At 42.1% G+C, this 15269-nt stretch overlaps 1 protein-coding gene across 4 annotated transcripts in view; it reads left to right on the forward strand.

Moving 5' to 3' along the window:
• LOC143279817 (lethal(3)malignant brain tumor-like protein 3) overlaps positions 1-15269 on the forward strand; it is a 38505-nt gene that overhangs the window by 4337 nt on the left and 18899 nt on the right. For 2 of the 4 annotated variants that reach the window (XM_076584010.1, XM_076584011.1), the window contains exons 3-12: positions 2740-2865; positions 5343-5903; positions 6478-6725; positions 7146-7742; positions 8160-8295; positions 9000-9147; positions 9601-9770; positions 12276-12358; positions 13113-13347; positions 13869-13963. In XM_076584010.1, the coding sequence (XP_076440125.1) occupies positions 2740-2865; positions 5343-5903; positions 6478-6725; positions 7146-7742; positions 8160-8295; positions 9000-9147; positions 9601-9770; positions 12276-12358; positions 13113-13347; positions 13869-13963 (2399 nt within the window). The remainder of the gene's footprint in view (positions 1-2739; positions 2866-5342; positions 5904-6477; positions 6726-7145; positions 7743-8159; positions 8296-8999; positions 9148-9600; positions 9771-12275; positions 12359-13112; positions 13348-13868; positions 13964-15269) is intronic. The other 2 variants (XM_076584012.1, XM_076584014.1) reach the window with 2 other exon arrangements.

Here is a 15269-nt window from a genome sequence, read left to right on the forward strand (position 1 = left end):
GTGGTTGCCTCAGGATTTGTAGTTTGCTCATTATGATGGATTATTTGTTGATTTGCTTGTTTTAACTTTTATATTCTGGATAATCTGGCATTAATCTTTGTGATATTAATTTTTTTGTTGTTGGTTTCCTTGACTTTTTATTTTTACAAAATTTATCGAAGTTGAATTTTGCCATTGAAGAGTTATGTTAGATTGCTGGTAATTCAGCATTTTTGCTATTGGTAGTCCAACAGTTAGACATTAAAAAAAAAAAGTATCTAAACTTTTTTGACCAAGGCAAATGCCATCACCAAAGTATGTGCAGAAACACTGGAAATAGGCAAGGGAAATAATTCTTCATTTTGAATGAAGCTATCATCAGTGACATCCCTTGAGTGTGATTGCTGTTTGTCAAATCATTAATCATTTATTTTTAGTCTTTGATTTGGAGACCTGACGTCTTGCTCAACTGTGATTACTTTCTTTCTTTATTGTTTCTTTTTTTGTCATTGTCTAATAGGATTTCAATTTACGTGGTTGGTCTTTGGAACAGATGATTTGATCCTGAAGCAACATGTTACTGAGTTATCCAGGGATTATCTTCAGTTGCCATTCCCAAGGTTTCAGCTTGCCAAAGTGGTGAACTCCAGAATCTTTTGGATTATGATGATTTATGTATACTTTGATGGAACATTAACTTTTTCGTTCATGGCTGGCAGTGTCAAGTTGTCACCATTGTGATGCTTGAAGTTCGAAGGGGTTCTGGTTGTTGATTAGAAATAGACATATCACCTTTTGACACATGGACACTTATTGCCAACTGAATAAGATGTTGCTGTAGTACTGACAGCTTATTTGGAGCTGCTGGAAGGTAAGCTTATCCACCAGAGGTCTGAGAGTCTTAGCCCAACCTCCAGCACAGCACAGTTCTGTGCCCATGCAGAAGCATATTGATCACTACTGTTGATGTTGCTGGTTGTTCAGAATTGTTGGTCTGAAAGCATTTACTGTCGTGGATCTGTTCCTTCGACCTGACACTGACAGGACAGTGTAGCACCGGCAGTCTTGCTGTCCAGTGGTGGTTCTATAGTGTCCAGGCCTGCTTGGCTGTCTTACATTTCCAGTGTTGTTGAGGGATTACCCAGTTGTGAAATTGAAGAATGGATGGCTCTAAGTTGCCTGGCAACTTCATGCACTATCAGTATCATGCCATGCCATTGTCATCCATGTTTATCATGACTTAAATCTTTTTTCTGGCTGCCAGGGTTAAAGAAGTCATTATGAGAGTGGATAAGATTTCTAGTGCTTGAAATTTGCTCAGAACAAATTTGTCTTGCTTGTGCAAAACATTTTCCAAATGCTTCAACACTTGCTTATCTGTCACTGATGATGATGATGATGATGATGGAGTCTCCCGTCGGACTGATGGATGGGTAGGCAGGCAGGCTTATCTGTCTGTGTGTGTCCTCATATGGGAGAAGAGGCCGATTCTGGATGCACAGCACTTCCCACAGGTGTTGCAAGGGAAAATGTCTCCAGAAATTGAGCCCTGCTTCCTTTGCTCATGCTTCTCCTTAATGGCCAGGGTTCTCTTGTTTTCAAATGTCTTTATGCCGCTAGAGCACAGCATCCTCCAGCGAGAGCGGTCAAGGGCATCAGTTTCCCTGGAAGCGATGTCTATGTCACAGGCTTTGAGGTTTGTCTTCAAGGTGTCCTTGCAGGGTCTTCCAAGTTTGTGGTGGCCTTCCTGCAGTTGGCCATACAGTAGCATCTTCGGGATCCTGCTGTCTGTCACTAGTACCGGCAATATACCCATGAGTTGTGACCATTTATAGTTTTGGTTTTTCTGTGTTTGATTTTGGGGCACGGTTTGGAATATGTGCAGAAGAAAGGCCACAACATTTTTCAAAATCATGTTGGTCTGTACTTAGAATTTCAGTCAGTTGAAAAAAAATGGAAAAGTGTTTTTTGATTTATATAATTTTGAGATGAATGTTAGTTTATATCATATTATTTTTCATGCTGCAGTACATAAATTAATGCATATTTCTTCATTTCTTGTTTAACATGCTCACTGCTCAAGGGTAAACACCAAATAATTGAACCTAACAAATAATGCCATAAATAATAAAAGCGTTCAGATTTTATTGAGTAGTTTAGCATGATTTGTTTTCCTTTTTTTTCTTTCCTTTTTCCTCTTTGCTTCCTTAAACTTCTCAGCCTTTGTATTTGTAGCCTAATTTGGAAGCCTAGTAGATGCAAGTTGCTATTGTTCATGAACTCAACATTGTCATGAAGTGTTAAACCTTACTGATTGAACAGGTACAGAAACTAGAAAAAGAACTCCATTTATCATATAAAGAAATGCAAATGGTTATTTTCTTGTAAAAGTACTTGCACAAAAGTGGAAGTGGGACATTTTGTTTTCAGGCTGTTATGCCAGACACTAAAGATACTTGCTTTTATTTACAATAGCGTGTTGATTTTTGTGTGTGGTACAATTTGGATTTGTTTTTCTTGAGTGAGTACTCGCAATAAGCAGAAGTTCTGTTTGCCCTTTCCTTTTTGCTTTTATTTATCATGTACATATGTATATATTTATCTGTATTTAAGCAGTGCTTTTAACAATACTGCATATTTACACTACATTTCCAAATCCTCCCAGTTTCAAATCCTCCCAGTTTTTGTTTTGTTTTACCACATATTGCTGCATTCTTCCTTCATTGCCATTACCATTTGCCATTATTTCACTCCTGTCAGGCATCATAAACGTCAAGAACCCAAATGGAGGAGAGAGCACTCTGCTAGTTGCTCCTGCGACTAGTTTGTCTACTTCCAGTATCTCTAGCAGTGCATCAGCTCCCATTCCTATCACCATGGTGAAGGGTAAACTTACTGCTTTTTCCTTATCCGTCGTGTTGTGGATTCAGTATATGTGTGACCAGTGTTGTACATCTGGTTATTGGATAGCAGTGGATCAGTTGTCCTGGGACATCAAATCTAACCAGTTCGCTGCTTATAAATTATACATTTATTTTTGAGTGTGGAAAGAAAAGGATATTATTGTCAGTTTATTTTCATTAAATAAAAAAAAAAAGTGTTATAGAAGTTCAATTTGTTTCATCGAAGTAATGTGCAAACCATATGGCAGCACACTCAACAAGTCTTTTAGAATCCTTTCTGTTGCTTTGAATCTTGACCGTACCAAGCAGTTCTGGTCTGTATTTGTTCTCTCCCACCAATAGATAACAGGCAACGCTAGAATTAGAAAGCAAAATGACAAAAGAAGAAATAGGATTTTATCTTCTGACTGCCAGATCTATACACCTACCATCCCCTCCTAAACTCGAACGAAATGTTTGCTTCCCAACACAGCCTTTTTCCCCCCTCCATATTTAGCAGTCTGTATGAAAAATTGCATGATCATTTGATATATGTTGCTGGAGTGGTGCTGCCTGGTTAGTAAACATGTTTGACAAATTGCTGATATTGTGGGCCAGATGTGTAACCAGTTAGTGGGCTGTTGGTCAACCTTTCCCCCCTCTGATCAGTTGCTGTTGTTATAAAAACAGCCATACTTGTGAGAAAGACACAGCATTTTGGTTGGACTAGTGTTGAAAACAGATAACTGCTGTTTTGTTAGACCAGAGAAAGATGAAGAGAGCTGCTGAAGGATGGTCTATTGCTGATAAAACTAGGCAGCACTGGTTGTTCTGATTGAATGCTTGGCTTGGGTGAATTGAGATCTATGTCTGTTTTACTTGCTACAACTGTCCAGATTTAATGGTATGGAAGCAGCAAGAACATTTCCAAAATGTGGTTGCCATGCACTGATATAAGATTTGGTTGAGTTTCATGTTTGATCCAGTTCCTGACATTGACAGGCACATTAGCTGATTGGTTAGTGTTGGACTTCAGTCTAAGGGTCCTGCATTTGACCATGGTATAGGCATCTGATGGGTTAAGGGTGGGGATTTTTCCCATCTTTCAGGCTAGGAAATATTTGCGCAAACCTGCTGGTACCCAAGTCATCTTAGATAGAGTATAGATTAAGTGGATCTATCTAAACAAGGGAACATCGGAGTTGCAGTCTATGACCCATGGTAGATTTGATGGCCTGGGATTTAGAACTTGATGAAACTAGTGACTGAAAATAATTTCAATACAGACAGTAATGATGTCACTGACAACAAAAGATAAAAGAACTGCAATGTCAAGCAAATCACAAATACATCATTCAGACAGTAAACTTAGATAGACAGTGCTTCATGCCCAGTGACAGTGTGCACATTTGGGATATGTGATCGTTTGTTTTGAGATGCAAACACTCCCTAATCTTTATGAACTACAACATGTGAACTGAAGCTGAGTTAGTGAACTTTCATTGCTTTTGATGTAGATCTTCAATCTCTTACTGTTTTCATATTGCAGTGCAGATGCAATTATACGCTTGTTTCTGTTTGCACTGTTAGTGTATAGTGTATAACTTGAGCCTGTGCTTATTTTCATATGCGGTTGTTGTGAATTTTGTTTTTCTCTGCGGCAGGAAGTAAGTGGATTAGAAAGCTAACGAAAAAGCTTGAGCTTCATGAAGATTTTGCTTTTTCATAATGCTAACCCGTTCAGTTAGTAATATTGCAGTGTATATGTATATGTGCATGTGTGTAGTTTTACATAGATGAATTAATTTCTACTTGCTGCCATTACATTTCCTTCTTAACAAAATTTTTTTTAGATAAATTGTTTTTTGGTGGTCATTAAGTTTCCTTTCAGATTGATCTGTTATAAGGATTAATTGGGTTGATGCATTTAACATACATTTGCTTAGTTTGTTTAGTAGTCCATGAAAATTTTCATGCATGCAAACATTATCACTGCGTTGTTTGTGCATGTGTGTGTGTGTGCATGTGTTCTGTGCATGTATGTCTGCATATGTGCATGAGAGTGGATAAATGGGTACATTGTACATGTGTGCTAATGAAAGTGTATAGATAATGTGAGGGAAACCAAAAATGGTCAAAACAGGATGATATTTTTGTCTGTTTTGGCACTGGGCATTTTCATTTATGAATTTGAAACTTAGCAGTGCAGTCAGTACCTTTTTCCTTTTGTTTTTGTGTATGTGTGTGTGCGTGCGTATGATTGTTTCAATGCCATTTAAGCTGTAGTTAGAGCTAAATATTATGGTTATTGTGAAATGTTTGCACATGTTTGTTAAAACAATGAAAAGCATACACATACACCCCTGTCCCCAGTGCCTCCAAATCACATTACTTTGCCCCCACACAGATGAAATACATGTTTGTTTGTTGAAGAAGAAGAAAAAAGCCCAACAGTATGTGTGCCATTTGATGATTGATTAGGTTCCCTGCCAGTCATATCTGCCCCGGCCTCCACAGTGACCCTGACCACCCCTTCTGCATCGCTGCTCAGCAACGCACAGGTGACGCAAACTCATACGCAGCTCAAAGTGCCCAACCCCACCACCATTCAGGTGCGACCTCAGGTGTACAACACTTTGCAGAGCAACAACATCGCCATGGTGATGCAGAACCGCCTCTCGCTGCCGTTCCAGGCGACTGGTGGGCAGACGCTGACGGTGCCCACTTCCATTGGCACCTTGCGTTCTTTGGCCCCAGGCACGGTCCCGGTCCCGGCCACCTCTGTCCTGTCCCCGCAGGTTCAGTTCCAGACCGTGGCCCCTCTCCGCGGAGCGCCGGTTACCATAGCGGGGTCACACCCTGGGCAGCAGCAGCCTGGGCAAGCCCAGTTCCAGACTGTGGCCCCTCTCCGTGGAGCGCCGGTTACCATAGCGGGGTCACACCCTGGGCAGCAGCAGCCTGGACAAGCCCAGCCCATGTCCATTCGATCAGCAACAGCAACGGCTTTTCCTGTGCTGCTGAATCGCAATCTTGCGCTTGCAGGTGATTACTGTTTCATTGAGTGGCTTGTTTGTGTCCTGTCATTAAGAACAGTGATAGTAACAATAATGGTAATGACAGTAATAAGACTTAAAGTTTAAGAGAGCGAGAGGGGCGATTACATATTGATTCTGTCAACTGTGTGTAGAATGTTCTGTGGAGGATGTTTAGTAAATTGCAGCCTTGTCCAGTTTGGCCTTGTAACAAGTGGCGGAGAGTTTAAATATTACTTTTATACTATGTCTTGATTTTTTTCTATGAATACGTTTGATTTATAAGAATGAATTCATTTTTATGGCATTGTTTGTTTACTTTCTTTTTTTTTTTTTGTTCGAGAGTTGGGAGTGCAGAAAAAATGTGATGAAACGAAAACCAGTTTCTTCTCTTAATGTGTTTTCTGAATTATCTACATACAGTAATAAAGGCTCTTGTGCTTTTGCATTCCAGAACGTTTTTACAGTTATTTCCAGAGCAGAAAAATTGTTGGGGGGCAAAAAAGTCTGTTTCTTCTCAAAATGTTTACTCTTGTTATATATGTACTATAAATAATAAAGACTCTTGTGCTTTTGCATTCCAGAACAATTTTACACTATTTCAGGTCGCCCCCAGCTGATAGCTCAGCCGACTCGCTTAGCTCCTCGACAGATTGGGACCCAGGTGGCGCTGCAGGTGGCAGGCCAGCAGCCTGTGTCTGGGACGGCCATCATGCCCCTGTTCCGGCCCGCCCAGACAGCAAAGCCTGTTGGTGGCATCACGGGGACCATCGTGTCCAACTCTGCTGTCAACGTCCAGGCTCAGGGACAGCAGCCGCAGCTAGTTAACCAGGTGGGAGATTTGGGTTCTCCATTGTTCGCTTGGTGTTTGGTGGTGGTGGTTTTGTTCTTTTCAGAATCAGAATAACTTTATTGTCTAGGCAAGACAAATTAAATGTGGTGAAGTCTTTGACATGCAGATTAAAAGCAAGATGTTAAAAATTGGTGTACAATATATATAATAACAAAAACACTGTAATGGCAGGTTTTGTTGTTTTTGGTGTGGCTGTCTTAGATTTGTTTGATTCGATTTGGTAAAAATTAATATTATTAAACTGTAATTTTGTTTTAATTACACATACTTAACCGTGACCTGAAAGTTGGGTTGTTAGTATGGCTTACTGACTGTGGCTTACAGGTGTGTGTGTGCTGCTTGCCTAGAAGTGGGATAGTCAGTATGACTTGCTCACTGTTGTCCTTCGTCCCCTTGCAGGTGGTGGCAGCAGCAGCAGCGAACATGCCAGGCATGACACACATCAATTTCCGGCCGGGCATTCCGGCTACCAAGGTTCTGGAACGCCCACAGAAGCTGACAGATGCAAGGCTGCGAACCGCTGTCCCCGTGACCCGATTCACTCGCCCCAGTGGACCCATCACCATCACCACTCTGTCAAGCTCAGTACTCACTGGGGGGGATGCTGTGCTGAGTGCAGCTCAGAGCACCCCAGAAAACAGTGTGGCGGGGACAAGCATTCAAGGCAAGATCGAAAGCAAAGTAGCAACCCCAGAAAAGAAGAAGTTGGAAAACACGTGTGAGGCACAGGTGAAAAAAGTTGCGCCCTCACTGACAACTGCTGTGAGCAGTCAAGAAGTGGTGACATCAGTGCAGGTGTTAGCCCAGCAGCTGGTTCCCAAGTCTTCAGCAGGGAAAGATGCTTCTCCCAAAGCTTCAGGACAAGCATCCTCAGCAGAAGGGAAGAAAGGGGAAGGGGGTGATATAGCAGTTACTGCCCCCTCGTCTGAGTTTGATGCCCTCAAGGCCATGGAATGGTCGGATGGCATTGCAAGCCTTCCAGGCAGTAATTTGAAGGTGTGTTCAATTGGAACTGTCCCTTCCATCTTGAAGATTGGTGTTTCCTTTTAATGTCAGTGTGTCTTGAATCTTTAAAAAAAAAATTTTTATTGGCAGTTTATAGATCAAGAATCTTCAACTTAACCACTGATGTGTGTGTGTATGCATGTTTGTTACTTTAATATTTCTTGTAACTGTAGTATATTTATGTTAGATTCTGTATGCTTTTTTGTTAGGATAATTCCACTTGCTGATCTGACACAAGTAAGTTGCACATTATGGCAAAAAGTAATTGTAGTCTCCTGCCCTGAAAATGCAGTGGAAAAAGCTAATACCTGTAAGGTTTGTGCTTTATGATTGCATGTGAAGAAAAAATTAATGCTCCTAATTATGATATTCTCTTGATTGTTTTGTGTGCTGATAATTTTGTGGCAGTTCAAGCTGAATGAGTTTGGTTTGATGGAGATGGTGGCAGACGACTCCCCTCAGAGTGTGAAAACAGTGGTGGATTCTGCTGTAGGTGTCAACACTACCAACTTCACCATCACAGCCGCCCTGCCGTCAGATGCTGGTAAGGAAACACAATCTTGTCCCATGGGAATCATACAACTTTTGGTGCAATGAACCAGCTTCTAATAGTTTAATTATTTTCAAATCGCCATGTCCATGTTTGACAAGCAAGAGAATTTATTAGAAAATGATTCTTGAAAATGGTAATATTGATGTTATTGAAATGCATTTCAGTTTAAGACCTCATGACAGGGCAGTGTTCTACATTTCCTTTCATATGCACATTCTGGCGTTAGGCAGGCTGGAGATAATGGACTCCTTTACTCGTCATGGAACTTTGTGGAGAACTGAAGGTTGCTGCCATGAGGTTGATGAGACCTGGTTCCATGGTGATGGTTGTCCCATTTGAGCCCATTGAACACTCAGCTCTGGGAAAGAAATATTCAACTTCATGTTCAAGATGTCCTGGAGTGACCTGTGGCTGGCATGTTCCCAAAGCTGAGTGTACAAAGGGATCAGATGGGAAGACTTGACAGTGGAACCACACACTTAAGTGTCATCCTCTTCACAGGTACATCTTTGGAACAGTGGTTTGAATTACCCAACAAACACAGCAGTTTCTATATTTCTTGGGCCTGATTGATGTCAGTATATTATATAATAATAAAAGAAGTGAGCTGTTAAAGCTGCAACATAAAGTGCATGAAGTCTCAGTGTTATAATTTGCCATTTTGTTTTATGTTTTTTGTTTTTCTTCCTTTCCAGGTGTATCAGACACTCAAGCTGAAATCCCTAAAAAGGAAAAAGAACCTTTGAAAAAATGTGAAAACTGTGGGAAATATGGCTACCAGCGAGATTTCTGTAAAACAGGCCGCTTCTGTTCACAGACTTGTGTTGGTACATTTGCTGGAAGGTACAGTGTTCACTGTTGTTTGTTCAGAGGTTGTGAATGGATGTCTTGATTTATGTCCCATTAAGATTTTCTTCCCATTTTACCATTGTGTGTGTGTGTGTGTGTATGTGTGTACATGGCTTTCAAGGCCACTTTTGCTTTCTTTACTTGTCTTGATTTTTGTCCCTTTAAGATTTTCTTTCCATCTTATATACTTTTTTCAGTTAAGTGTGTGTGTGTGTGTGCATGGCATTCAAAGCCACTTTGGTTTTCTTTTTGTCAATGGCCACTAATGGGAAATGCACGGTTAAGGACCTTGTGCAGAGTATCTTTCTTAAAAAAAACAACTTTTTGTTGTTGTTTAGGTGGTGTTACCTCTGGCTGCTGCCTGGGAAAGCACTGAGTTTATTATGTCTAGCTTATTATCGTCGTTCAGTTTGCAGCTGTTAGAAGAGTGCGGTGTTTTTCATGCAGGAAGAACAAACAGCCGGGAGGGCACAGTATCCTGAACAACAAAATGATGCTGAACCTGAAGAAGAAGCAGAAGAAGCTGTCCACAGAAGAGAACCACATCACGGTTCCTACCAGCATGGCTGAGCCAGACGTATTGTCAGAGAGGGAAAAAACATCAGCTTCTGCACCAGGTCAGTGTTTTCTCACCACCGCCCCCTGCCCCTGTGTGTAGGATATACTTGGCATACATGAAAGAACCCATGGCAACGAAAGGGTTATCCTTGGCAAAATTCTGTATACAAATCCACTTTGATAGGAAAACAAACACATGTACAGACAGAAAAAAGGGAAAACAAATACAGGTGTTGCTGCAATGTAGCGATGCACTCTCCTTGGGGAGAGCAGCTTGAATTTCACTCAGAGAAAATCTTTTGTGACAAAGAGTAATACAGTACAGTAGAATCCAATACTGTAAATTATACAGTACTATTTTTTAGTTTTGCTTATGGTTTTATATCGAAACAATTTATGATGTATAAGAATTGTTGTTGTTCCTTTGCATGTAAAAAATTACCTCATTTGGCATGTTGCTATGTGTGTATAATGATATGTCTGAGTCTCAGAATGGATCTAAAGGAAGACAAAAGAAATCCTAGGTTTGCAGTGTATTGGATTCAGTTTGGGTTTTTAGATAAAGCTGCACATTAGCAAGGACATACAACTTGGACAGGTAAATATCTGCTGTATATCAACGACATCAAAGACAACTCCACGAAGCACGTCTCCAACAGTCTCCATGCAGACGACCTGGCAGTATGGACATCCGCTGAACACACCAGCACGGCCTCCTTCTGGCTTCAGGAAGTCGTCAGCAATATCGCTACATGGACAGACGACTGGAGTCTTGAGCTCAACACCACAGAAACCAACGCAACACTCTTCTCTCTCTCCACCGCCAATGAGGATGTCAAGCTGAAGCTCCAGGGACAGGTCTTGCCCCAGACAGATACACCAACATTCCTTGGCGTCAAGTTGGACACCCACATGACCTGGAGGCCCCAGATTGAGGAGATGGAGAGGAGAGGCATCCACAAGCTAGCCCTGCTGAAGAAGCTGGCCGGGACGACTTGGGGAGTGGACAGCGGGCTTCTTGCCAGGGTCTACACAGGAGCAGTCAGACCCACCATGGAGTACGCCTCAACCTCGTGGGGCACAGCCTCCAAGACCAACAAGAGCCGGCTCGACAAAGCCCAAAACATGGGACTATGACTCTTACTTGGAGCCTTGAGGTCCACGCCGATCCATGACATGGAGAAAACTGCTAACGTCAAGCCCCTGGAGAGAAGATGTGACCTGAAAGTCCTGATGCAGGGAGAGAAGCTCAGAAGACTGCCCTCACACCACCTACACCACAGACTGGAGCAGCCCACCAAGAACCGTCTCAACCACCAATATAAGGCACTCAGAGCACAGCACAGCAATGTTCTGGTGGGAAAAGAAGAGTCTTGTACTGACCTTGCCTTGCCTGACTGGAGGCTCGACCAACAGATAGAGGTCACCATCAGCCTCAGAGTTCCTGGCATCACCACCAAAGACCAGCAACCAGCTACTCTCAAGATCCTGACTCTGGCCATGATAGAGGAGTCCTACCCAGCCAGCTCCTGGACCCATGTATACACGGACGGATCAGCGGAGGAAGCCACACACAATGGAGGTAGTGGTGTCTACGTCAGATTTCCCGATGGAGAGCACAGCAGCATTGCACTCCCCGGAGGAAAGCTCTGTTCCAATTTAAGAGCTGAAGTCCTGGCTATTAAAATGGCAGCAGAATTCCTCTCCTCCTGTGGAAAACCCCCTTGGCAGCATCTCCATCTTCACTGACTCCCATGTCCACACTCCAGGCCATTGACTCCCCTGATCCTGGTCCACTGATCCAGTCCCTTAAGGCCTCTCTTGCAACCCTTAACCAAACAGCCCCAACAACCCTCCAGTGGGTGCCTGCCCATGTAGGCCTCCCAGGCAACGAGCATGCAGACCACCTTGCTAAGGAAGGAAGCCAGCTCACACAGCTGACCGTTCCTGCCACGTATGACGAAGCAAAAACTCTCCTCCTCACCAGATTCCTAAGGGGCCGGGTCACCCTGAATGGAGGCTACCAGTCACACAAGGATCCCATCAGGACACTGGAGAGGAGACACCAGACTACCATCTGCCACCTTCGCACAGGACACTGCGTCCTCTGAGGCAGTCTGAAGAGGATTGGAGTGGCAGCCACATCCCTATGTGATTGCGGCCAGGCTGACCAGACCTCATCCCATATTCTCCAAGACTGCCCCCTGTATGAGAAGATGCGGCAGCAGTCCTGGCCTGGGGGTGCGGACCTCAACACCAGGCTCTGGGGGACGGTAGCCGATCTTTGCCGGACGTCTGAGTTTGTGGCATCCCTTAAAGGGGACTTCGACCCTGACTGCATAGCTGTCAAACGCAAAAGAAAGAAAAGAAAGACAGGTAAATATGAGAAAAAAGTGATGTTCAGAACTTATAGTTTACACTTGATTTTCAGAAAATTTATACATCTTCAGCTCCATTTTGACTGGTGTTTGTAGTGTTTACATTTTCTGACTTGTGAAGAATTTTATTTGATGTTCTTGTGGTTGCATTTTTGTTCATATGAATGACATGTATGATACTTGCAGGTCGCAAACCCAAGGGATTTGATTGGCAGGCGTATTTGGATGAAGTCAAAGCTGTTGGTGCCCCAGCACGACTCTTCAAAGATGTGAGTGATCAACTTTTCTGAGTTGGATCAGCTTTGATTTGGAAACGGAGATACAGGTATTATGACAAGGTAAAGATGTAGGAATTATTCCAGTATAAAAATGTAATCCTTTCATGTGCCTTTGTGGTTCAGTAACTAAATGCCCCCCGAGCCCCCTAACCCCCCTGCCCAGGGCCCCAACAAGGCCATTGGATGCATTTTGACTGTAGAAGGGCAAACCCATCTTTTATTAGTCACTGCCTTCCCGTCACAAGGCAGTCTGGGCATTCCCTTCATGCAAACAACGTCTCTCCCAGATTGTATGTTAGATCGCTTCCTTCCTCCTATAATGCCCATATGTTTATTAAAGAAATTAGAATTGTTAAAAGAACTTAGCTGAAAGAAACAGAATTATGTCTGTCTATACATCCATTATGTGACTGATAGCTTAAAAATGTGTCAGTAGATGTATGCTGTCTCATGAGCAGTTATTATAAATTACAAATGCTGATGTTAGTTTAGAAATTATTATCACAACATAACCTGCCTGTGTCTTTGACAGTTTTTATTTTCATGTAGGAGTGTACATGTCTGCATGTGTGAATTTCTGGACTGGTGAAATTATCAAGAAAATGTATTTCAGTGAGGGAAATGTATTTGTTATTTATGATATTTTTTTTGGCCAAAATTTTAATGGTTTTTGTTTTACAGTAGATGTCAGGGATATATGTTATTTATCATACCTTAAATGTTTTTATTCTGTCTGCATTGACAGCCATTCCCAAGCCAGAAGAATGGATTCAAACCAGGCATGCGGCTGGAGGGTGTGGATCCCAAACATCAGAATTTATTTTGCGTACTGAGCGTGGCGGAGATCCAAGGCTATCGTCTGCGTCTTCACTTTGATGGTTATTCGGAATGCTACGACTTCTGGACTAATGCAGACTCCCCTTTCATCTTCCCTGTGGGATGGTGTGAGAAGAACAACAAGCCTCTCCAACCTCCAAAGCGTAAGTGTGGTCTGTATGGAAAATGAAACCAGCACTTCCAAACTGGAATACATTCATGTTGAAGTCTAAAAACTTTGATTTAATGAAAGTCCTGTTTGATGGTCTGACTAGGACCATCAGAACAACAGAGGAGGCAACTGCTGTCCCAAATATTTGGGCTAGAATTTGGTAATAGTGGAGAGTGTTTTGCCCAAGTTATGTCCCCATTCTTGGCCAAGAGGATGATGTTGCTACAAAATGCTGAAATGAACAGGAATATTGGTGACACAGAAAGCTTTAGTTTTATCAAGGGGAAATAGATAATGTTGCAACAGTTATTTCAGATGAGATGTCATTTGTATGATTCATAGTGAGATCTGAAGTGGTGCTGAAATATGTTTGTTACTTCCTTCTAACTGTAGAGGATAGCATGTACAGCTGCACAGAATATAATTGATCTAGAATTTAATTGCTTGTTGAGGAGATTTATGTTACGTTGTATTGGAACAATAATTGTATGTTGTTGTGATCATTTTTTACAGACGTTCCCAAACAGAATTTCAGTTGGGCAACATATTTGAGGACAACAAAATCAATAGCAGCTCCAAAAAGCCTGTTCATCAACCAACCAGCAACGGTTGGCATGTGTTTCTGTCTCTTGTTTTCTTCAGGCATCAGAACTGTCTGCAGATCCGCGGATTTCAGAGGATTGGGGGATCGCTGTCCGCGGTTTCGGCTCAGGCAGCTGTGGTTTCAATTTTTTTGTGGAGCACGATCTTATTCTCAAATGGTATTTTTAAACGGCTTGATCTGTTTTTGCGCATTTCCGGTATACTTAAACGGCTCGTCTTGCTATTGCGCACTTCCTGCAAACAAGTGTTGGTGCCATCTTTGTCAGTGTTGAACCACGGCCTTTGAATGCTATCATGTCTTCCATCATCCGCCGAGATTTGGACGCATATGATGACAGCAGTTGCGGAAACGAATGGCAGTGGTCATGGTGCTCGAAGATATTCACTTTTGGTGAAAAGGGAAAAGAGACGGAGCGCTATGGCCTGTGGATTCGTAAGATCGACGTGCCGGGGAAAGCAAGATGCATTCTGTGCAATGTTGATTTTGTTTACGGATTGCGAGGTGTGACATCGCTCACAGACCATTTGAAAACAGCAAAACACCGCTCAGACTTTGAAACAAGGAAAGGAAACACCAGTCTAACAGGTATGTATGAGCAAAAATATTTGGTCTTAACTTATATATAAAATATATGTCACTGTCAGCCAGTGCAACTCGCACGTGTCACTTGCTATCGCTCCCCAACCATCATCACCCTCCAGTCTCCGAAAGCGTGCATACACTAAACACCCTCTCATCTGCCCCCCTCCCTACAAAAAGCAGTGAAAACAGATTGATTGTAGGCAGTTTCGAAAAACATAATTGAACTGTGAATCATAGGCAAATTGATAATATTTTATTAAAGTGTTTTGTGGGGGTAGGAAAGGTGAGGAGGTAGATCCAACTTCCTAATGGTCTATTTTCCTGACTTTTTATTTGTTTATTTACTAATTTTACTCGTCCATTATCTTATTATTTCATCACTTTTTTCTTTCTTATATTCACCTCTTAAAATCTTTATTATCACTTATTTCTAGTGTTGTTGGGTTTTTTTGTTGTTGTTTTTTTCTTAAGATATTGTTAGTCTTTTACTTTTAGCTGTACATTATTTTTTTTCATAATTGAGCACACACACACTCACACTCGCACACACACACACACACACACACACACACGCACACATGAACATAGGCATGCACACAACACACACACACACACACACACACACACACACACACCAACAGGGAACCACAAAACTTTATGTGCCTTTGTCTATACAAGAGGGGTACCGCTTATTAGAAAAAGCATTATGGAGCAAAGTCAGAGTAGTA

This window comes from Babylonia areolata, chromosome 3 (genome assembly GCF_041734735.1).
Source record: "Babylonia areolata isolate BAREFJ2019XMU chromosome 3, ASM4173473v1, whole genome shotgun sequence".
Lineage (NCBI taxonomy): Eukaryota > Metazoa > Mollusca > Gastropoda > Neogastropoda > Buccinidae > Babylonia > Babylonia areolata.